The sequence below is a fragment of the Charadrius vociferus genome, unplaced genomic scaffold, assembly GCF_000708025.1.
Source record: "Charadrius vociferus isolate BGI_N301 unplaced genomic scaffold, ASM70802v2 scaffold477, whole genome shotgun sequence".
NCBI classification, from domain to species: Eukaryota; Metazoa; Chordata; class Aves; order Charadriiformes; family Charadriidae; genus Charadrius; species Charadrius vociferus.
In genome coordinates, this window is record NW_009649449.1 from 505,908 (window position 1) to 528,968 (window position 23,061).

Consider the following 23,061-nt stretch of genomic DNA (forward strand, 5'->3'; position numbering starts at 1 on the left):
CCCGGGGCTCGGGCCCGGTGTGCTGAGCGTGCTGGTGTGAGCCCAGCGTCCCTGTGCTGGGGGGGGGTTGTCGCCTCCCCCACGCGAGCCCGCGAACTGCAGGGGAATGGGGACCCTGGTGAGGGCCGTTGGTGGACGCCTGGCGATGGGCATTGCCCTCGGATTACAGATCTCAACATCGGCTTCGTTGTGTTTCGCCTGTGCGTGCTGCTGCTTCTTCCAAAAGAGGGAACGCCTGCCGGTTCTCAAGCAGGAAGCATTGCAGGGTGGTTTTTTTGTTAAAATAATAAAGTCATTAATTGCGGTCCTGCTGATTTAGCAAGCTTTCTTTCGGACCTTAAGTGCTAGACTGAGTCTAGTCTTGTTAGTCTTGTGTTTTAGTCTTTTAAGTTTTAGTGGTTTAAGTCTTGTTATTGGACTTTCATCAGTGTAAAGGTCTCCAAATAGATAACGTGAACTAAATGACTGTAAACTTATACATGTTAAAAAGCCCCATGATGTTATATACTAGAACCACACAGTTCAAACAAGCTAGGCAAAATGTGTTTCTACTGCATAGTACCCTGGGTAAATGGAGGAACAAAATACTGAAAAACCACTAATAATGTGGTATTCTTGCACAGTATGCTCTTGGCACAGTGGTAGCTGCGACAAAGGCATCTAACGGGCTTCCTCAGCCTGGCGATGAGTACGACTTCTACCGAAGCTTCCCTGGCTTCCGGGCGTACTGTGAAACACAGGGTGACCGTCTCCTTCACTGGTAAGGATGCATTTGTGTCTCTGGGCTGGTGCTTCCAATCCAAAACAGAAGGTAGCACCCTTCTTTGGAGACGCCAAAGTTTCTGTAGATAAAAGATGTTTTATTTCACGTACCTAATTTTAGCTACTTTTCTAGCACTTGACAGTTTAAGTAACAAGTTTAAAGAGGGCTTTTCATAATGAATCGGATAAAGAGCTGTGCAGAGAGCAGAGGCTAATATAAAACGCATTAGACTAAAAAGTCACATGATTCATAAGAAATTAATGCTAACAGTTAATACTCTACAGATGTTTCTTCTGTTTACTGCTAAGGTGATGTTACCTATAGGTACCGCATTTGATTTATTTTCAAACTTTGAAGATGTAGAGAGTTGAAGAAAATTGAACGGTTTAGTGTACAGCACACCTACTTTCAGATTGCTAATAGCTGTACTGTTCTTTTGCAAGCATGAGTAAGGTGATGCAATACCATGGCTGCCGTAGCTACATGAAAGATCGCAGCAAAGTGACAGAGCTGGATGATAAATTTGATATGCTGGTTGACTCCAATGATGTCATTCTTGAAAGAGTGGTAAGCAAATTATTTCTGGATGTTGTTCTTATAAACTGTTTGGTTGCCACAAGTTGTTTTTTTTCATTGCAGGAATTTGAGTGGTAGTGCTTTTACAGTTATGTTTAGTGTGTCCTCAATCTGATGGTGTCCCTTTTTTTTTAAAAAACATTTCCATGAGCTAGGCCAGGGGTCACAGCAGCTAAGGCAGGGGGGTTATGGCCCAAAGGAAAGAAAGGTAGTATGTGACTTGTGAGGAAACTAAACACAGTTTGGCAGAACTTCACAACCTGAGAACAGATGTGTAAATTCATAGAGCCGCCTCTCTGAGGAAACTCTTCCTACCCCTGACGTTCAGCATACTCCTTCCCACATTTGTCTGTCTCATGTTGCACAGAATTCAGGGGAAAGGACTGTGGAGGTATCCACCTGTGTGACTTTCTTTATTCAGTCTGACTAGAGTGGCTGAGCATGGTATTTTAACAGGTGTTTGGTTTTCACCTCATTTTTCTGGAATTTAGGGTATTTTATTGGATGAAGCAGCAGGAGTGAACAAAAACCAGCAACCAGTCCTCCCTGCTGGGCTGCAGCCCCCACAGACGATCGTTTCCAGCTGGAACCGCAAGGTGAGACCCCTGCGCTCAATTTGCTGTGTTACCTTAGGTTTTTTCCCAGCATTGGCACTACTCATTTTCCAATGGATTTGAGTAGTTAGATGTTCTCTCACAGTTTTTTACATGTCCTAACTCCCTCTCTCTTTTTTCCTTTTCCTGTTTATTCAAACTTGATTTTGGATTCTGTGTGCTTTCCATTGCCATTTCAGTTTCATGTACACAACAGCCTTTCCTTTGCTTATTCATATGAATTCAGGATCCTGAATTCATATGAACTTTGTCTTGGGTGCTGGACTCACTGCAAAAGAATGACGCACTTTTGAGTTTGGGGTATAACTTTTTTCCTCTGAATATTGGGTCAGGCTGAGTAAAAGAAACTGAACATCTGTTAAGTCCTGTGAGTTTTACCTGTGGTTTACCTTTTTTTAAATAGGCGGGAGAATCTCACAAGAGAACTCAGTCTGAAACCTTCCGACTGCTTCATGCCAAGAATATCTCTCGACCACAGCTTAAGTTTCGGGAAAAGATTGACAATTCCAACACACCGTTTGTACCTAAACTTTTTATCAAGCCAAATGCTTTGAAACCTTTGCCTGAAGGTAAGGACTTTATTTTTTGTTGGGTAACCTCTTGAGAGTATTTGACACAGATCTGTCTTCACAGTCTAGAGGAGAAATCATTGACTGTAAAAACAAATAACAGCAGAAGATGTTGACCATTTAGGTGCAGCAAGCTCTGTGATGCTGTTGTTTACATATGTGCAATGTAAGGGCAGGTCAGCATACAGCATCTTCTTGTTGGTATACAGTAAATAATCTGTTACAAGCAGATACTCTGCTGCTTCTCTTTACCACCATTGAACGTGCATGATGAGAGTCACTCTGGCACCAGAATTGGTTGTGACTAGTGTAGTTGGCTTTACACACACTTCTTTCTAATAATTTAGGAGCACCAGGTCTATGGTTAGACCTACTTTTGCTTTGGGTGCTTTATCAAAGCCGCCAGCGTAACATCCTGTCTCGGCAACATGTCATTCTGCTGCTGCTGATTCATCCTTAGTCTGCACTGACACGATTGTACTTTTAGTAACTGGGAATGATTGAAAGATTTTTCTGAAGATTTTTCAATCTCCTTCCAAGATTTTGAGCGGAACCACCTTGCATCTTGTTTAACAACAGCCTGGTGAAACCTAGTAACTGAGTTGTCATTAGAGGTGCAGACAGACGTCTTGCTGACAGCAAAAGCTGCAGGTCTAAATTGTGAAGATTTTATGATTTTAATAGGATCTTGTGGTGGGTGGAGGGATAGAGTAGTAGGCTGGGAACATGTTATGTGTGGGACCCAGTCCAGTTGTTCCATATCGGTTGTTCAGCCCTCACAAAAAGTGGACGGGAACGAAAGGAGCGGCCTGAAGACTTGGATGTACCAGCTGCTTTGGCAGACTTCATACACCAGCAGAGGACACAGCAAACTGAGCAAGACATGTAAGAAATTAAACCGACAGCAAGGTTCTTGGAGTAGCGTTGGTGAACATGCACTTGTGTGGTCCCATTGTGCTGATGCTATTCATGTGTAACAGCTCTGCATGTGTTTGTGTCCGCACACTATGTTGCGTGTGATTTGCCTTAGACATCTGCAGTTATTTTAAACCTATGCTTAATAAGAGACAAAATTTCTACTCGATAGGGAAACTGCCATAACTCTCAAAGTCTCTGTGCTCTGGCTTCATAAAGATGACCGAAACTTAGTCTGTGCCCATCTTCCTAATTTCCACAGGTTTGCTCACCCTTACCAGTATGAACTGGAGCATTTTTCTCCACCAGATGGAGTTCTCAAGAAACCAGAACCCCAGGTTGGTGCCCACATTAATTTAAACTTACCACAGATGCAGTAAGTTTACAGCCAGCCATACTTGACGAATTTCAGAATTGAGGGTGGAGGTCAGGGGTGGGGATTGACAGAGAACGTACCGTGTCTAATAATTTGCTCTGCCAGATGTACAGGCCCATCAAGGAAACACCCTGTCATTTTATCACCACACTGGATGAGCTGGTAGAACTAAATGAAAAGCTTATGAACTGTAAAGAATTTGCCCTGGACTTAGAGGTAATCAAATTGCCTTTTCTGTTTAAAAGTTACATGTGTACTGTTAGTACCTAGGAGACCATTATATTCTTCTGGTCTGTTTTGTAGTCTTCCCTTTCTCCTGCTTTTGGTACTTTCTGACATGAAAGGACAGTTCATGACCCTGACCTGTCAGATATTATCTAGAAGGTTGAATTAAACTGTGTCAATATTATAGGTTTTCCAATGGTAGTACTGGCTGCACGCTTCATACTGAATTTGATCTTCGTTCAGTTCATCCTATGTATTTTTATGTCACGTTAGTGACTGCAAAGAGAAAGCCTGGCTCATCCAATTGTCTTTTTCTTTAAGAAGTCTTCTGTTACTTTTAATTCCTTCATTTGGAGTGCTGTTTGTTTTACAGTATTACTTCTGTAATGGATCCTAGCTTACATCTCTCTTCCACGTTTTTCAGCACCATTCGTACAGGAGCTTCCTGGGCTTGACATGTCTGATGCAGATTTCCACCCGAACAGAAGACTTCATTATTGATACACTGGAATTGCGCAGCGACATGAACATTCTCAATGAGACCTTCACAGACCCTGCAATTGTGAAGGTCAGCTGCCAAATTCACCAACTAATGACCAGAATTCCTTTTTTTTTCCCCCTTCCTTTTCCTTAGTTTAAGCTTTATTATAGTTAAAAGCATTCTGTGTGCTCTGTCTTGGTCACTTTCATTGCAATTTGTTCATGTGCCTGTTTCCTTGATGTAAGTGGGGAGTTACTTGCCAATTCCACTCACTTAGTAGTTCTGCATTTAACAGTGAAGGACAAAGAGAGGAGAAATCTGGTCCTAGACACGTGAATGTGAAACCATAGCACTGCCAGCCTGGAGTAGAAATGTTCTTCATGTCATTCTCAATTTGTTTTGCTTTTCAAGGTCCTTCATGGTGCTGATTCAGACGTGGAATGGCTGCAAAAAGACTTTGGTCTGTACTTGGTGAACATGTTTGATACTCACCAAGCTGCTCGTCTCCTCAATCTTGGCAGGCATTCTTTGGACCACTTGCTAAAGCTATATTGCAACGTAGATGCTGACAAGCAGTACCAGCTGGCTGACTGGAGGATACGGTAAAAACTGACTCCTTAAATGGGCTGGAGCTGCAAGGTAGCACTTATCCTTGTTTGTATTGTTAGAGCAGGAGCATGTTTCTAGTTGCAAGCCCCGTATTTGTAGGTTAGTCTCAAGGTGAACGAGCACAGCATTTACCTGGCTGTGCTTTATGTTCTTTTATGAGTGTTACATTTGCCCGTGTTTCTTTAGAAAATGAGGTCTTTGGGGAAGATCAGGGAAGATTGAGTAAAGAAAAGCTCCTGGAAGCTCAATTCTTAGGAACAGTGCTTAACTACTACAGTATTTTTATGAAGAAAGTTAGTATTTGCTTCTCTAGAGCCCCCACAAAAGCACGCAGTCATCTGCACAAGGAAGAGCAGTATGCTGCTGGCGCAATGAGCTTGGCTCTGCAGGTGGACCCTGCACACCACAGAGATTCCAGGTCTACTTTGTGTAGGCTCTGCAGAGAGAGGAGTTATGACAAATACCATAGCAAGCAGTTCTGCTATCCCACTAACTACATGGCAATCCTGCTCTCCGGCATGTGAACAAAATGCCATCTGATTGGAGAGTGGAGAGCATGTTACTGCTGTTGCCCAACAAATCCTTCCATAAGGAAACAGAAGAATTTCTGTATTAGTTCTTAGCATGTTTTACGTGCAGTTTCCCTAATATGCCTTGCAAGAGGAAAGTCACGGTTTGGCAGGGTAACTGAAATGTCTTAGTGTAATTTTGGCTCTTTTTCTAGCCCTTTGCCGGAAGAAATGATTCGGTATGCCCGTGATGACACTCACTACTTGCTCTACATCTATGATAAAGTGAGGGAGGCGCTGTGGGAGAGAGGAAACGAGCAGCCCACTCAGCTGCAGGTTGTGTGGCAACGCAGCAAGGACATCTGCCTGAAGGTAAAGCTTCACCTGATTGCATTAGCTGGATCAGAGTATGGGCCTAATAGGACAGAAACTCCTTTGCCTATTCTACATCTGTTGCGTAGACATAGGGTTTTTTCCTCTGTGTCTGAAAACAGCTGTATAAACTGTGACCCAGCTGTGTTCAGTCACTTGATTCACTAGCTAAAATCCCGTGATTCAGATGCCCTCTTGCTGTTTTTTGAATGCTGGCACTCCTTGGTCTCCTGATGCTTTCAGGTGTGTCTTTCCCAAGAAAGGTGTTACATTTCCAGTTCTACTGGACATTCCTAGAAGTTCAAAGCCTATGAGATAATTATATTGTGCCTGTGGAAAATACTATCTATGAAAGTAGGCCTTGTCTAATGTAGTAAAGCTTGAAGATGTTATATGTCTGAAGCTTCTCCTGGAGTTGGTGAGGGTGGTTTTCCCCTAAAAATGGATGAGATATATGTTTCTCAGGAGTAGGGTCCTACCAACAGTTAGGGTAAAAGCTCCAAAACACATTGTACCTGAGTTTATTCAGTCTCCTTTATGTCTGTGTGAGATTCTGCCTGTCTCAGTGAGGCAAGGCAAACTGGAAAGCACAGATCTGCTACTGATCATGGGTGTTTCGTATTTTCCTGTCCAGAAATACATCAAGCCCCTCTTTTCAGATGAATCCTACCTTGAGCTCTACAGGAGGCAGAAAAAACACCTCAACACACAGCAGCTGGCAGCATTTAGGTTGCTGTTTGCTTGGAGAGACAAGATGGCACGTCAAGAGGATGAGAGTACAGGGTAGGAAGTATTTCTTACAGCCACTGACTTAATACTTCAATGAGTCTCTTGGATTGTGCCCCTCCCCTCCGCCCCAAGGTGGAACCACTTTCTTACCTGTAGAAATTAGTGGCCTACCTCAGGCTGCTTTTTACACAGAAGTCCTGGTATGTTACCAGTAAGTTATTACAGGTATCTGTATCAGCCCTATTAACTACTTTTTAACCATTTTCATCTTTTCAGACCTTGTAATTGGGGCAGACTTGTGCACTCTGAAGGTATTTTTCAGAGTTTTTTACACTCTGTTACATTCACACCGCCTCTTTGTGTTGTAGGTATGTGCTACCAAATCATATGCTATTGAAGATATCAGAGGAGCTGCCCAAGTAAGTTCTGTTCACCCTCGAGGAGTCTCTTTTGATTTTAATATCCATCAAGTTGTTTTCTAGTGTGTAATTACTTCTGCAGTCAGTCCCTTTCTTCCAGCTCTCAATACTGCTTTTCTCTACAGTTCTTCAGTTTGGAAAAGAAATAAATATCAATGCTCCTTCAGAAGCTTCCAAACTTCCAAATTATTTGAGGGGTTTTTTTTAAATTTCTAAAGGAATTGGGCAGGGGGCAAGAGGCACACCCCTTAAAACACCCTATTTATACAACTTTTTCATCAAACACTTGGCACTCATCATCTAACATCCATACTTGAGAATAATAAAAATGCATCTTTAAACACAAGTCCACTGCTGGGCTCAACTTCCATAGATGAATACTGAACAAGGAACAAAATGAAGATGGGGACAGACAGACAGACAGACCATAATAAAAATGAGTGAGAGGAGAGCTGAATTAGTGGTTCTTCCATATCTGCACAAACCTGGTACAGAAGAATTTTTCATCACAGAGAATAAACTCTTAACAGATTAATCTGACTTGTCTTATTCTGTCACAGTCAGGACTGTGGTTATGTCTGGTTGCACGTCCTTTGAATGTAAATGCCAAACATATCAGCCATAAATACAGCACACTGAATTTTTCCCTTCTCTCTTTAGAGAACCCCAGGGCATCATTGCTTGCTGTAATCCAATCCCACCACTAGTTCGCCAGCAGATTAATGAATTGCATCTTCTCATTCAGCAGGCCCGGGAGATGCCTCTTCTCAAGGTAGGAGTAGCTGGTACCACACAGGAGACTCATCACTTGCTTTCCATAGCCAGGGACTGGGGCTAAATGGTGACCTGTGATAATGTGTATGCTGAAGTTTGCTCTTTGAACACTGTGAATATAGTGTTCTGTAGTAGAGCAGAAAGATATATTGCAACTTCTTCTTGCTTGTCTGTTGTCTGCTGTGTACTGGCTTACACACAGTGTGGTTTGCTGGAGAATTACAGCAGTAAAAGAACAGGCGCTGCTTGAACAGGGTGCAGTTCTCTGTCGTACATTGCACATTGTGCTTGCCTGTGTGAGGAACAGCTGGACCTTGTGGAATTTGTTTGCCATGTAAATGGTTCATAAATCTTTTTCAGCTGTGGTGAAACAAAAAACCCAAGGCGTAAGAGGTTCGTTAGTTAAAATACATATCGTCAGCATGTTGATATTAATACAGTCTTTCTCCTTTAGTGAAACAAAACCAATTGTGAGCGTGAACGTGTCTTTTTTGTGTGAGGTGTTTGAATGCATCCACTGCAGGAGAAGAAGAATGTAATTTTATTAACCTGCTAGCTCGTAATAAATGTGTTGAAAACATTGATAAGGAGGTCAACCTAGAAGAAATAGGGCAGGTGCATTTAACTGATTTATCTTTCTTTCCCATTCTAGTCAGAGATTGCTGTGGCAGTCAAGAAGAGAGCACCTCTCTCCAACCCTGAGGTACTGTTTACCTAATATTTGTTACCTAATGTCTTAAGCCTTAAACTAAAGTAGCAAAAATTTAGCTTCTAGTAAATTGTTTATTCTCATCCATTTTGCAGGTCTCTCTGCTTTAGCTTAGTGTTACTTTCCTGTGCTAGGCTCACAATATCACCAGCTGTGAATTGGTATTTTACAAAGCACCATAATAGCAGCACTTAAGGCTTCATCAGCAAACACTCTGGCTGCTGGACAGTTTCATGTGTGTTAGTCTATATTGACTGACCTATAAGAACAGAAGTTTCAGATGAGTTTCTAAGGCTAACTCATTTACTCTCCTCGTGCGTATGAAGTAAAGCATCTCCATTAGCCAGCGGGTGTTTGCACTGATAGCCTTTTGATGCCAGATGCAATGTGCTCTGGCAGGTGAGCTATATTAAGAATATTCAGTCTCTGAATTTCACACTTTTATTTGTATTTTCATTAATGCGTCTCTGCAATATGTGAAAACATATATAGATTCATAGTGTATTAATGGTATTTGTAATTTGAATCTCTCTGCAGAAGCTGGAGAATACCCTCTTTGGACCACATGACAGTTCCCGCATTCCTGTGGCTGATTTTCAGAACAGCTCTACCTTGGGTAATTTGGATTTAACCTAAAAACTGTGCTAATAATGACATGATGTGGCTTTGACATGGGGAAGTAAGCAGCCCTGAAGAAACTTTCAGTGAAATCTCATTACACAAAAAAGCAGTAAAATATACAAGTATCTAATAACAATTTTGTCTCCTTTTCCAGCAGAGCCTGCACCAATTTTGGAACATGGTTGTCTCTTTTCAGACAGTGAGAAGACAATGAATATTCAGGGTGTTCAGCCAGAGTCAACATGTCTTGTTGCTACTGCCACTGTCAGCATATTCAGTGTAAGCAACGTGCTTGTGATAATGTCATTATTTAAGTATTAGACAACATACTTAATAATCTGATAAAACCGTGTGAAAGTGTTGCAAGAAGTAGTAAGGTGGGACATGCACGGAAGTGATACAGGCTTCCTGTCAAGCATATGGCATAACCAAGACATACAGGCCAGGAGGCCAGCAAGTTAATTACATCGTTCTGGAGGGTTACTGCCATCAGTCGGGTTTCAGATAGAGTGAGAAATAACATGCATGAAATGGCGATTGTTAATGTTAATATTTCTTCCTTTTTTCTTTTTTTTTTTTTTTTTAGGAATGTGATGAAGATGAAGGAAATGAGAAGGCTTTAACCACTGCACAGCAGAAAGCTCAGCGTATAATGGAGTCCTTTGAAAATCCATTTAGAATGGTAAAAGCTCCCAATACATGTTTGTAGTGGGACTCATAAACTACCTAGTGCAGAGGATACCTTGAGCTGTTTTTCTAGGTGTATCCGAAAGAGCTTGATATAGCATCAGCTGCTGCGCTCTTACTGGAATCAAGAGAGATTGTCCTTCTTGCAAAGCACGCATGTGTGGACTTGTTTTCAAAACACATTGAAATGCCTGTTAGATATATGTCTTTCTACAGAGTAAACACACCTCTCACTGTTTGTTGGGGTTTTTTTAATCAAGTTTGAGGGTTTTTTAATTTGCATCTCTACTTTATGGCTAGAGCAAGTGAGCTGATTTTATTCTTCTAATGAATCAAAATAACAATAGAATACTTTGTTAGAGATTTGGAGTTGCAAATTACTAGGAAATAATATCAAAACAACTTTTTCTGGTGTGTGGTTGGGGATTGGTTTTTTGTTGATATTTTTCATTTGATTTTTCTTTAACGTTTCTCTTGGACATAGCTATGGTAACTTTTCTTTTTCCAAAAGGTGATCTGTCTGTGGAACGTTTCTCAAATATGAACTTGTTGATTTGGAACACTTTAAGTAGAATTTTAGCAATGACCTATATGTCGTATGTTGTGTTTAAAGCAAAATGTTTTTTTCCTCTCCACAGTACCTACCTTCAGAACAGAATCCTGCCTATGTCTCACAATCTGCAAAGTTTGACCCATCATCAAAAATTTATGAAGTAAGTCTCGTGCTAAAATTTCCTGCCAAGTGGTATAAAAGAAACAAATAAGTAGATTATTTTGCTTTGGGAATCTCAGCAATATAGGATTATTTTTTTTCCTTAGAATCTCCTTAGAAAAAGAATACAAGTTTTGAGAAACTTGACATGTTTCTGAATCTGTAGTTCATTGTTTCAGTAGCATTTGATCCTTCGAAGAATCGGGGATTGGAGACATTCCACTGTATGTTCCCTGTCTGTCAAAGCTATGAACTACTACTGAAGTCTATATCTGCCTTTGTTCTCATGGCTTGTTTGTAGCTCAGAACTTTTAAAGCACATGGTTTTACTTTACCTGGTGCAGCAGATCTTAATCTCTTTTACAATCCAATTTGATCTTTTGTACTCTTAATGAAGACCAGCATGTGGTAGCAAGTTTATAAACTCCCTTTTGCCGTAAAACATCAAAGAAAGTGTTCCCAGGAAATTTTTTTTTTCATTGCAGATCAGCAATCGATGGAAGTTGATGAGTCAGACACAAGCACAAAAAGAGTCCAAGGATGAAATGAAAAAGAAAGCAGCCCAGCAGTCAGGTACAGCCATTCTTCCCTTCCTCAATGTGTTGGCTAGCATGCTTTTTCCCAACACACATAGGTTGTTTCCCAGTTAAAAGGAAACCTTAGATGATAGATTTCCTGGTGGATGAGGTTGTTCGACAAAGATTGTACTCTGTTTAGTTTGAGACTTGCTACAAGCTAGTTTGCTTGCTTTTTCTAAGCTCCTGTGTAACTTATTCCTGATTTTTACAGTAACGTATGTTTGTTTCCATAGCTGCTCGTGACCAGGCACAGAAGGTGTATAAAGAGGCAACAGAAAATATTGTGTCTGTTCGTCAGCAAGCTATGGTATGTCACTGAATTCCCCACTTAGAGCCTTTGCCCCTTTTGAGCTTTATAACACAGTTCAGGGTGAAACCCTGAGCCCTGTAACACTGAAATACCTGAATGACAGTCTTCTGATAGCGGTTCTGTGGTTCTGCTCTGTGTGTAGCAACGGGCCCCTAGCAACTGTGCTGTGCAAATCTTCGCATCCCTCCATATCTTCAGTAGGGAATGTTTTCCACTGCTGCACCTCGCTGCTCCTCACTTGCGTAGATTCCCCCAAACCTGCCTGTGGGGCCACAGCAGATCTCAGCCTCTCATATCCTGTGAAATGCCAACTTGGCTTTTCATATGAAAAGTCCTTGCTGTGAGGGGGAAAAAAAAAAAAAGGCAGTTTAGACCCAAAGAAGAGCACAGTGCTTTCTCCCCACACTGTTATTGGCACAGGCAATAGCTGTCACTGGGGTCTAGGTCCGTTGGGCAGTTCATCTGCATGCAGGTGTTCATGCCTACACAGAGATGTTTCATTCTCCTTTCCTGAACTTGTCCTTGTTTCTATTCTGTGGGTTGCTTTCACAGCAGGAACAAGCTAATAAGAAGAGGGAGAGGGTCATGAGTGAAACGGGAACAGAGTTGCCAAAACAAGAGAAAAAACGGCCAAAAGCCTCCCAGCAACCAGAGGAGCTGGAAGCACCGAAGCAGTTTACCCCCTTTGATTACAGCAAGTCCAACTTCAAAGTGTTTGCGGGTAAGATCTGGATCTCTTGCGAGACTGCTGCAGGCAGTGGAAAATGTTGCCAGCCGAGCCCTGAGAAGGCTGTATGTGAATGTAGGTGCCAAGGCAGTACAAACTATTACAATGCACTTACCTTTCAGTGGGGGAATACTAAAAGAAATTAACTTCGGGAATGTACAGTTCGGCATCCCTTTTCTGATGTGGAAACAAAATCCTGAAACCATCAGCCAAGGGGATTGTTGATTCGGATTTTTCTCTGTAGAGAAAGTCATCTGTTTAATTGGACCCCAGGAGCTAGGAGGCAAAGGAGATTTGACTCCTTTGTAATAAGGATTTATTGAAAAGCGTCTCCTGCCCTTAAGAGACTGTTCTGGTTTTTAGCATGTGGGAGACAGCAGTGAAAGCTCCTTATCATCAGAGGAACACCGTGGAATGTACTGTTCTTTCTGGAAAATTTTAGTGACAGCTTCTCTCCTCTCTCCCTTAGGAAGCAGTAAACCGAAGCAGTCTCCACAATTTGATCCTGCCAAGCAAGCTTACGCAGGCAAGGTATGGGTATGTCATGAAGGAAGGAAAAGAAATGTTGGTGATAGCATGTACCCAGCTGGGGACTTGCTGGGGAAGGCAGATGACTCTTTCTGGATCTGCAGAATGTTCCCTAACAGCACTTGGTACTGAGGTGCAGCTTTCAATCATGAGCTCATACTTTGTATTATAGCCTCTTCCCATTCAGGAAGAGCTTTCTTGGGGCCCCTCAGACTCTCTTGTTGTTTTCCCAGCTCTTCATACATTGTTCACACCTACGTTGCCGTACATCACAGGCACGACGCTTAGACCGCAGCACAACACCACAAATTCCCCATACCAAATTCAAGGCACTCTCAAAAACCTCAAAGTCAGTCTGGTTATTCTAAGCCATGACAGGTCTGCGTGTTGCCCACATTCTCCAACAAGTACTGTCATTGGGAAAACAGTCTCAGAGAAATTTTATCTAATTTATTGCTAATTGAGAATGAGAGATTGAAGAGAAGAAAGAAAACATAAGCAGTCAAACATGTACTTAGGGAAACCTGTGACCAGCACAGGGCAGTTCCTGTGTTGTCGTGTCGCCTCACCCCATGTCACCACTGCAGACCTGGGTTGCCTAAAAGCTGCCGTGTATACCCTGCATGTATAGCCTGCTCCTCCTCAGGTGTGGAGTGTTCGGGTGCTGATGTGTGACATCAGTGGGCGTTTGGGCATGAAGTAATAGGGTGCCCATGCGTGAACTCATTGGGCGCTTGAGCGTTAATTTTAAGTTCTGAAGCTCGTTTCTTGCATTTCAGCCTCTCTGCTGTGCATGTTGCCTTCCTGCATATTTAACTGCAGGGCAAATGGTACCAGGCATCTTAGATATTCATTAAAAATCGTATTGTAGAAGCTGAACAAGTTTATGCCTGATAGTGTAGGAAACCGTTTCTTGTGCAGTCTTTTTGTTGTGTCAGTTAAAACATGTTTCAGGGAAAAAAAAAACGATGGGTGAATTTGGGACAACCTGTACAGATCTTTCTGTCTAGAGGGGTAGGATTTGCCATCAGTGGGGTATTGTGCCTCACATGTCAAGGTTAGACCGGTAGAGCAGCACTTACTCAAATGCATTCAGTGCATGGTGCATATCAATAGTCGTAAAACATAAAGCTCACGGTCTAAACGAGCAGTGTTCCCTGAAGTTGGAGGGACCTGACAGCACGTGAATCTCATGGAATATACTGTATTTGGCAGGTACCTCAGTGTGGTGGTGGTGTGTTTTGTTTTGTTTTTATTTTTTTTTCTTCTGTGCAGAAATTAGCTGGGGCTAACAAACTTCAACAGTCTGGAAACCGAAGCATGTCGTACCTGGCGGGGAAAGCTGAGAGGTGTGTTGTCAGCCCGATCTCATCGGATGGTTTTCACGCCTTTGCCCCGCAGCTATGGGCAAAGCGTAGCTATTGTCCTCTGTTGCTGTGGGAGCATAAGCACATGTTTAATGGGAAGAGGTTGCGTCACAGCTTGACGTCAGTTTAAGGGACAAAAAAAAAATAAAAAAGCTTAGTCAGGATTAATGCAATCAAAGACAATTCTGGCTGGAAGGTTTGAAATGCTGAGGTAAAAGTTTGTATTAATAGATGTGGGAGTTGCTTTCTTGGCCAAAAAGATGGGTAGAGGTGGGGAGAACGTTTGCCCAGCTTGGGAGGAAGATAAATAACAGTACTGCCAAATATGAACATTCTTGTTCTGAATAGATATTTAATGTGTAACTTAGGAGGCTTGATCCTTCTGTACTATTCAGCCATAAATGAGCAACACTACATACGGGCAGCATTGGAGGGAGAAGGGTTCTGTCTGTACCATGATGCTTTCTCAGTAGAATCTTTGTAACCTATCAACCTAGGTTTTCAGTCTTGAGTGATTTTAGAGCAAGAGTTAAAGTCTGTCTGTAACTGTCTTTTGCAGGGGTTCCAGGCACCACTGGCCAAAGAGATAGGCCTTGTTGCAGGACCTGTGGGAGTTGCTGCTGAACAAAACAATAGTCAGAAGTATTGTCACCATGGGAAGGCAAATACCAGTCATTGAGCAGTTTTTGTACAGAAATGTTTTTAAAGCCATTAAAATCCCTTTTTTCCAAAAGGAAAAACATCTTAATTGATTTCACTTTTATTATATTCACATTGGGTTTTTTTCTAATTATACTCACAATGTTGCTTTGTTTCTAATTTTGAAAGTTTGTCCTGTGTCCTCAAACACAGTTAACTTGTCACTTCTTGGAGTTGCTTGAAGTCCAGAACCAGCATGTCAGTGGAGTATGAGAGGAACCTCTTGGCGTCTCTAAAGCCAGCACAAAAATAATAGACTGAGTAGATGTGACTGAAACCCCAGCAGTCCGGAGGAGGAAATAAGGCCAGGCTGTCTTTTATGTTAGACCTTGCTTACGAATTGGACTGCACAGCTCATCTCTTACAAGACAAGGTAATACGAAAACTGAGTGTGTTTACCTAGCAGTGTTGGTGTATGTTTAAGCAAAGATTTTAAGGAGAAAAAAGAGTTAGGGTACTTTTTGGATCAGAGACCAGTGGTTTCACCCCAGAGTTACAGAGTGAAAGCAACAGCATTAGGTAGAAGGTAAAAACACAGAGTGCAATACTGGGTTGGGGAAAGGCAGTGAGGTTCTGTGCTGCAGCTGCATCTCCATACAGCTATGCTAACGTTTCATAGTTTTAAATACCCACAGTGAGTTACCCTGGAGTCTTTGTAGAGAGAGTATCAGCCCAGAATTTGATGGATGGATGGCAGAGCTTATGCTAAATGCTGGCAACAAGGCTGTAATACTGCTGTGAGAGAGGTAAGCAGCATTTAACAGTGGGGAGTATGGAAGGGTAGGGCTGACGGGACTTTGCTTGAAGCCACACTAAATCAGTGGCAGAGCTGCCTCCTGGATTACTGGTGGCTGTGCTGACCCATGGCTCTTGATCCCTTTCCCAATGGCCTTGTCTTTGCCCTGTGATTTCCTTTTCTAAGGATTTCATACTCACCTGTTTGGCAATGATAGAATTTCTTTCTCTCTAGGTGCAAGGACTGAGTGGGTAGCAGTAAAAACTTCCTTCTCCATCCCTAACCCAAGGGCTTTATTTTACAAAGACTGTGAGGAGGTTTGGGATTTGCTTGTTTGTTTGTTTTCAACCTTTTCACGTATTTCTGGGGAGTAGGGAGTTGAAGGAACAGAGGAGGGCTTTTCCTTCTTAGGTATCTTAGTGCAAGCAGTGCTGACCAAGCACCATTGTAATGGTAGAACAGAGTCCCTTTCTGCTCATAAAATCTGCTTGTTTGGCTGAATATTGGGGAATGTTTTTGAAAAGAGGCAGTTAAATAGCAATTGTCTCTAAGTGCATTTGCCAGTTCCCCTTCTTGTGAGCTTTACTGCTTCTGATACTTCTGTGACTTGAAGGACAAGTAACTCTAACTGAAAGCCCCATTGGCTGTGGAGACATTAAAATTTCTGTAGTTTCCTTAAGTCTGCTACTTAAAATTCTGTGCAAGGTGACATTTCAAGGACGATCGTAATTTTAGTCCGTTTCTGCTTTCCCTTAATGAGCTGCGGCTTTACCGCCGTAGGTTTTAAAAATGCCTTTAATGGAAGCGATGGGCACATCCCTGCGTGCTTTATTCACCTGGGTACACCTCCGGCTCGGACGGGGTTGTAGCCCCGGAATCCCGCGATCTGAGACTGTTTGAGGTTGTTGAGGCTCTTTGCGTGACGCGCGCGGGGAGCTCCCGCTGTAACCTTGGGGGGGTCTCCCCCGCCTGCTCCTCGCAGCACCTTTTGTAACGCTTCCGGGTGCGCGCCAGGGCGGAACGGAATCTGCTTTCAGAACATCCAAACGCGACTTTTTTCCCTAAAAAAAAAAAATAAAAAAAAAAAAATGAATCTGTATCATTCCCATCAAACACTGAGAGCCCTACCATATCACTGCACTATATTATTAATGGATGGAGATGAATTGCTTGATGTTGCAATTAAATTGGGGACAGTGTTTCATTGATCTGTGAAAAGCAAAACACTTAAAAAGGCAACAAACTGCACCTCCAAGACAGAAGAAACAACTCTGTTCCTAGGAAAGTTTGTCTCTGACCTCTTGGATACATAGTAAAGGGTAAGCCTAAAACATCTGCTGCAAGATAGGCTTCAGAGAAATCTAATTAACACGGTGCCCAGGAATGATGAGAGCAGATGTATCCTGGATAAAGTCACTGACAGGAGATCACTTTGTTATGCCAACACAATTTTAGCTTGGAAAGAAAAAGGTTTGGAAAAGTCTTCATTGAAAAATCATGTAAGATTTAAGTGACAAGTTACAGCAAAGGAGAAAGAGAATCACATCTCATATTTTAAAAAAAAAAAAAAATTATATGAGAGAAAAAAGCTGAAAGGAGGCATCCCATCCTTACTTACTGTAGACCTTGCAACTGTGAAGGGCAATAAACTAAAAATTGGCTGGAGATATCCTAGTGAACAGACTAGTGCACTGAGCTGATATGAGTATTTTAGAGCCTGCTGATGGTGTTGGCTGCGATTAAAGCCCAAAATAACGGCCTCAAAATAGCGAGAGCAGGTACCAGTGTCTTTTCTGCTTGCATTCAGCAGCAAACCAAGCTGAAAAACAGCTTGGAATCTGCATGACTTCATTGCTAACATTGTTCAGGATAAGATCACGGCAATCTACAATAAACTGCTCTGTCACCTAAACAAGAATGAATCCAGTGCTTTCTTTTTTTTTTTTCTTTTTTTTTTTTTTTTAAATAGGACGAGCCCGGAGGGCTGCTGGGCTTCAAGCCGTTCTCTTTAGGCCTCGCCGTCAAAGTTCCCCCCGTGAGCCGACCCTGCTGACGGCCCGTTTTCTGCCCTCTCCTCTCCCAGGTGCTGATCATCGGTGGCGGCGACGGGGGAGTGCTGCGAGAGGTGGTGAAACACCCGACCGTGGAGTCCGTGGTGCAGTGCGAAATCGATGAGGTGCGTTGGGGTCCCCAGCTGCGTGGAAGTGCGCCAGGGCTTCGGTCAGACGGGCAGGCTGCCCAACCAAAAGCAGCCCCTACTTCACAGCATCCACGGGAGCTGCTGCTTCACCTGCTGTCCCTTGTCAGCAGCGAGTGCGTTTGCTGCCGGTTCTGCTGGCGTGACACTGACAGCGCCACCTCTTTGCCTTACGAGTCATCTACGTGGCAGCTGGCTGCCTCTTTCATGTGATTCCTTTCACACACGTAGGGTAGGGCCCTTCCAGGCCAGCGTGGGCCAAGCGTGGGATTGGGAGGAGGAGAGCACTGGCTTTGTGAAGGTGCTGCTTTCCCCTTTCCCCCCGATGCAGAACAGAGCGCTGCTCCTGCCAGAGGAGGATGGTGGCTTTGTTAAGCAGTCTCCTGCGACTGAAAGCAGGAAATAAGCGGGGAGTATTTGTTTCCGTGATAGATGGGCTGGTCCTCCTTCTCTCGGTCAGTTTGTGCAGATATTTTACTTTCTTAGAAAGTTTTGCTGTCTCCTCAAAGCGAAGTTGTATTAGGAATGGGAATTGCTGCTATATGAGACTTTGGACCCAGGCTGCCAAGCTAAGTAGGCATATGTGTCTGGTTTTGAACAAGCACTGCCTGACACCAGCATATTTTTTTGTCTCTGCCAGCTGTGAGAAGCTGGTAGTGTTCAGTACAATTGCTGGGCCTAGGGCAGCAGCTGTCTAACCATTTTAGAGAGAAAACTGTATCTTATGGGGAGATTGATAAAATGACTGTAGAGCAGAGGTGGGGATATTTCTTATCTTGCATCCAGAAACCTGCTGGCATGGTTTTATTTAGGAAGAAAAAAAAAAAAAAAAAGTCTTTGGCTGAGATCACCTCTGCAAGTGGTGTCTGCAGGGAAAAGGAGCACAGAGAAGTCAGATCCGTAATCATATTCTCTTAGTTCCTCAGGGAACTTCTGAAGCTCCAAGTTCTTCTTGTTGAGTTTGGCAAGGACAGACCAACAGTGGCACTGAACCCTGAGGCCATAGGAAAGGGCTGAGTGTAGCTTGTTGGCTGAAGATGCTGACAGCTCTTGAGGATCTAGCTAGCGAGTTGGATTTGTGCTGAAGGCATGGAAGGAAATGACTCATTGTGCTGTTCTTTCAGCTGCAGCTGCACAGTAGCCTGAGAAGGAGCTCCTTGTAGCCCCCGCTGACCCACTTGTGCTCTCTCTGTTGCAGGATGTGATCCAGGTATCTAAGAAATACCTCCCAGGGATGGCAGTGGGGTACTCCAGCGCTAAGCTCACCTTGCATGTGGGAGATGGTTTTGAGTTCATGAAACAAAATCAAGAAGCCTTTGATGTGATTATCACAGACTCATCTGACCCCATGGGTAAGAATTCTGGCTGTAAAAGGATACTGCTTTCCACACTCCTCCTCCTTTTCTCTTCTGCCTCCCTCTTGGAAGTAATGCCAGCCTGCCAAGGCTCCTTTCAAGTGAAAAGATTGTCACTGACTTGGTCCTTTTGGTAGAGAAAGGGAAGGATGAAGACCAGAAAATTGTATTACCAAGCCTTCAAGCCAGCTGTCACATTTCTTTCCTCAAAGTTCAACTCCAGCAGCTATTGCTTCTGGCAGAGTTGATCCTTTAGTCCAGCAATCCCATGGGATACAGCACCATGCTGGTGAAGACAGCTTTGCACATGTGGCCACTAATGAAGCAGTGGCTTACACGCTGATGGTGTAGCTACCTAGCCTAAAGATGGCTGTAGTGAGGTTGCTGTATTTCTGAAGGGGAAAACTTAGGTAGAAGAGGGACCAAATGTCGTTATGGTGCCTCATTTTAGGGACCTAACAATGAGTGCCTGAGTCACCTTCGCTGTTGCTATAGTCAACACAGAGAGAGGCATCTTTAAAAGGCAGTTTAGAGCAGAAATTCAGTTTAAAAAATGCTTGCTGAAGCAAGAGGCAGCTGCTAGGACTTTCTTTGATAAAGGGCTTGGGCTTGTTATTGAGCAAAGTTAAAATCTGGATGGTTCTGCTGTTCTAGGTGCAGGCTGGGGTTCACACAGGGTCAAAACATTTTTGCTGTGATCACTGAAAAGCCATTTGAAGTGTCTTTTTTCCAGCGCAGTCCCTGTGCAGCCTGGGCATTTGGAAAACTCTCAGAAGCCCACCATCTTAGCCTCTCTCTAGACACATCTCTTTACTCACTTTTCTCACAGGTCCTGCAGAAAGCTTATTCAAAGAATCTTACTACCAGCTGATGAAGACAGCCCTGCGAGAAGATGGGATTCTTTGCTGCCAAGGTGAGGAGACATGACGCAGGGAGTGAAATTTATTTCAGCTCCCAGGTACAGGAGCAGTTTTGATCTGTATACGTCAACTCGTTAACTGCTGGACTGCACTTAGTAAAACTGGCATAAGGGTCTTATCTCACCACGTGAGCTGCACAGAGTAGAGCAGGTTTGGACTTGGAACCACTGTTAACCTGGCACAGGCCTGTGCAGAGAAGAGGGGCAGCTCTCACCTTGCATCCTGTCTTCCTTTCTCCCTGTAGGTGAGTGCCAGTGGCTGCACCTGGATCTCATTAAGGAGATGCGTCAGTTCTGCAAGTCTCTGTTCCCTGTTGTGGAATACGCCTATTGCACCATCCCCACATATCCCAGCGGGCAGATTGGCTTCATGCTCTGCAGCAAGAACCCGGTGAGTTTCAGGCACCTGAAGTGCCCTTTTCCACTCCCTAAAGCACCGCAGAGCCTGCCTCAGGCTGTCCCTTACAGAGCCTGAGCTGTGGCACTGAGCTCTCCCAGTTGTGGGGCCTCAAGACTCTTGCTGGGGCCCAGCTCCGCCAGCTCAGGGCCCCAGAGCTGCAGCGCAGCTTGCTCAGTGCTGAATGAAGTGTAGAATTGGCCAGTAATGTAACCAGTTGCCTTAGAAAATGACATGGTTTTCTCTCTAGTACAACCAAATTTGGAAGGGAGGCAGCCACTACCAATTTCCAGAGCCTGTTAAGGCTTTGGCTTATTGATGCTGGCTGTTATAAAGTGGGCACCTGCTTGATAAGAATCAGCTTGCAGCTGGTAATCTGCTTCTACAGAGGCCTCCAAGTGAGAGTCAGTGTTAGGATGTGCGCTGGTACCTCTGTGTCAGATCACTGACGTTTGCTCTCTTCCCAATCTGCTGCATTACAGCAACTCTGTGATGCAGCTGTCACACTGGTTTAGGGAGCCAGCAGCACTGCTGCTGCTGTATTTGATTTATTTGGGGCGCTGGCAGCATGCGCTGTTCCTGACTTAACGCAGATGTGGATTCTGCTCCGAAGAGCAAAAGCCTTGCTTCTTCGATGCTCAGGCACAATCTGACAGCTTCATCTGGCACATGGCTCACACGCAGTCTGACCTCATGCGCTGACATCTGTGAATAAGGGCTAGTCACATGAGGTACGCAGTGTAAACTCCAGCCCTCGGGGCTGGAGCTGCGCAGAACCTTTGACCTCATAGTAGAACAGAAAGTCATCTGTTTTCCTCCGAGTCCTCTTGGTTCTCTGCCACGAATCAGGATGCTTGTCACACAGCCTTTTGCACGTTACCCAAACACTACAGAGCTACCTGGCTTCTTTATTGCAGAACACAAATTTCCGGGAGCCTGTGCAGCAGCTCTCACAGCAACAAGTAGAGGAGAGGAGTCTGAAATACTACAACTCTGACATTCATCGGGCAGCTTTCGTTCTGCCAGAGTTTGCACGGAAGGTAAGCAAGGCTGCGTGGCTATTCCTCCATCAAGGATGAGGTATGACTTTTCTTCAGCAGGGGTGGGAGTATACAGGACTGAGGATTTCCTGCAGCCCTAAAGGCTTCTGTGGGCAAGTCAGAGCAGGACAGCGTTTTGTATGACATAGCAGAGTATGAGTCAGTCTGGGAAGACGGGAGTTCAGTTTGGAACTGTTCTTTGGTGTGATGTCCCATGCCTTGATGGCAGATCACTCCTACTTCACCTACCAAAACTAAGCCCAAGAGCCTGCAGAACTGGTGCTTCCCATTGGAAAGCTCCAAAAGTCTTAGATAAAATGTGGTTGTGGTTTCTAGCGCAAACCAGAGGGTAAAGAAAAGATGCTGTAGCATAGTTCAGTCTGCCTTGTTGAAGGATAGTCTATTTCTGCATCGTTCCGTCATCTCTTAACTGGGTTGCAACTGCATGTTCCAGAAGAAACATCCTCAGAGTGTCCTAGGGGTGAAGGCAAATGCCATGGTTGTGTTTCAGAGCCGTATTTCTGTTGATTGGTAAAGCTGCTGCAGGTCCATCCTGAGACTTTGTTGTTTTCGGCTGTCTCCAGGCCCTGAGCGATGTGTGAGACTGAGAAGCTGCTTCCTTCCTTCAAGTTGGACCCTGAGATCGTCAGTGATGTGGTGGGGACCTTCCCAGCAGACTGCAGATTTGCTCTCCACTGTGTGGGATTGTTTAACCCTTTGCCAGCCAACATTCCCTTTGATGATGTGTTAAAGATGATGGGGCATAAGCCAGATAAGACTATTGAAAAGGTCCAGTGACTTATTGTGTGAGGTCAAAACTGTTCTTTCCAAGTGCTGGAAACGTAAGATGTCTTTTTCCTTTCTCTCCTCCCTGTACCCATGCTAAATTCTCCCCTCCCTGCGCCCCCCTCCCACCACTGCCCCCTGCAACTGACATGATATATTTATAACTGACACGTATTTCTGTCTGGTGATCTTCTGAAGCCTGGGAAGAGTCCAGAAGGGTCACTGACTCAGCCTTAAGCACAGAGAGTGAGAGCTTTGTGCGCAAAGTTAGCTTGCTCTCTCCTAATAGGAGCTCCCTGCTGCTGAGACATTTTGACTGGTAATGGGTCTGAGCCTTCATGTCCCACTGCCCTTCTGTGACACATGCACTGTTCTGCAGCACAGTTGGAGAAGTCACAGTGCAAACTGTTGCCATTCACAATAGGTCTCCCTCCAACCCTGATGGAGTAGCAGTATTAAACACCAGCCAGGCAGGCTGGCAGCAAAGTCTTGTGGCTTTTTTTTTTTTTTAAATTGGTTGGAAACAGAAGTGCTGAGGTGCCAACGGGCTAATGCCTGTTCTTACCTTTGCCGTCAGAGTGGTTCCAAAGAATGTTTATCAATATGGTGATAGGCGCTTTATATATAAAAATATAAATATAAATATATATATATAAAAAACAAACCTTAGATCCATTGCCTGCTGTGAAGTACTGATGTTGGGGAGTCAGTTGTGCTGACAAATCTCATCTCAGTCATGCTGAGATGCCTCAGGCCCGGGTA

The 23,061-nt window shown here is 43.8% G+C and overlaps 2 protein-coding genes across 2 annotated transcripts in view; both read left to right on the forward strand.

Annotated features, from left to right (window-relative positions):
• The window catches only part of EXOSC10 (exosome component 10), a 16,315-nt gene extending 1,397 nt beyond the window's left edge, over positions 1-14,918 (forward strand). Inside the window, exons 2-25 of the mRNA XM_009889642.1 lie at positions 624-760; positions 1,207-1,330; positions 1,831-1,935; positions 2,357-2,522; positions 3,296-3,407; positions 3,700-3,775; positions 3,919-4,029; positions 4,463-4,606; positions 4,931-5,121; positions 5,853-6,009; positions 6,644-6,792; positions 7,107-7,157; positions 7,818-7,929; positions 8,584-8,634; positions 9,178-9,256; positions 9,458-9,540; positions 9,848-9,943; positions 10,587-10,661; positions 11,146-11,233; positions 11,472-11,545; positions 12,101-12,269; positions 12,745-12,806; positions 14,079-14,152; positions 14,730-14,918. Coding sequence (XP_009887944.1) covers positions 624-760; positions 1,207-1,330; positions 1,831-1,935; positions 2,357-2,522; positions 3,296-3,407; positions 3,700-3,775; positions 3,919-4,029; positions 4,463-4,606; positions 4,931-5,121; positions 5,853-6,009; positions 6,644-6,792; positions 7,107-7,157; positions 7,818-7,929; positions 8,584-8,634; positions 9,178-9,256; positions 9,458-9,540; positions 9,848-9,943; positions 10,587-10,661; positions 11,146-11,233; positions 11,472-11,545; positions 12,101-12,269; positions 12,745-12,806; positions 14,079-14,152; positions 14,730-14,760 — 2,517 coding nt within the window. The 3' untranslated portion in view covers positions 14,761-14,918. The remainder of the gene's footprint in view (positions 1-623; positions 761-1,206; positions 1,331-1,830; positions 1,936-2,356; positions 2,523-3,295; positions 3,408-3,699; positions 3,776-3,918; positions 4,030-4,462; positions 4,607-4,930; positions 5,122-5,852; positions 6,010-6,643; positions 6,793-7,106; positions 7,158-7,817; positions 7,930-8,583; positions 8,635-9,177; positions 9,257-9,457; positions 9,541-9,847; positions 9,944-10,586; positions 10,662-11,145; positions 11,234-11,471; positions 11,546-12,100; positions 12,270-12,744; positions 12,807-14,078; positions 14,153-14,729) is intronic.
• Positions 14,919-16,412: 1,494 nt separating this feature from the next.
• On the forward strand, positions 16,413-22,559 carry SRM (spermidine synthase). Its single transcript, XM_009889644.1, has 7 exons — positions 16,413-16,445; positions 17,689-17,781; positions 19,001-19,154; positions 19,987-20,070; positions 20,322-20,467; positions 21,391-21,513; positions 22,098-22,559. Exons 1-7 carry the CDS (start codon positions 16,413-16,415, stop codon positions 22,113-22,115), a joined length of 651 nt encoding a protein of 216 aa, XP_009887946.1. The 3' UTR covers positions 22,116-22,559.
• The last annotated feature ends 502 nt before the right edge of the window (positions 22,560-23,061 follow it).

What these genes read in the sequence shown, in the direction of transcription:
- SRM (XM_009889644.1), top strand. Translation starts at nt 16,413, where the DNA reads ATGGGCACATCCCTGCGTGCTTTATTCACCTGG. An exon ending in TGCGTGCTTTATTCACCTGG is followed by an intron (nt 16,446 to 17,688) that starts GTACACCTCCGG and finishes CTCCTCTCCCAG; the next exon opens with GTGCTGATCATCGGTGGCGG. An exon ending in AGACTCATCTGACCCCATGG is followed by an intron (nt 19,155 to 19,986) that starts GTAAGAATTCTG and finishes CTTTTCTCACAG; the next exon opens with GTCCTGCAGAAAGCTTATTC.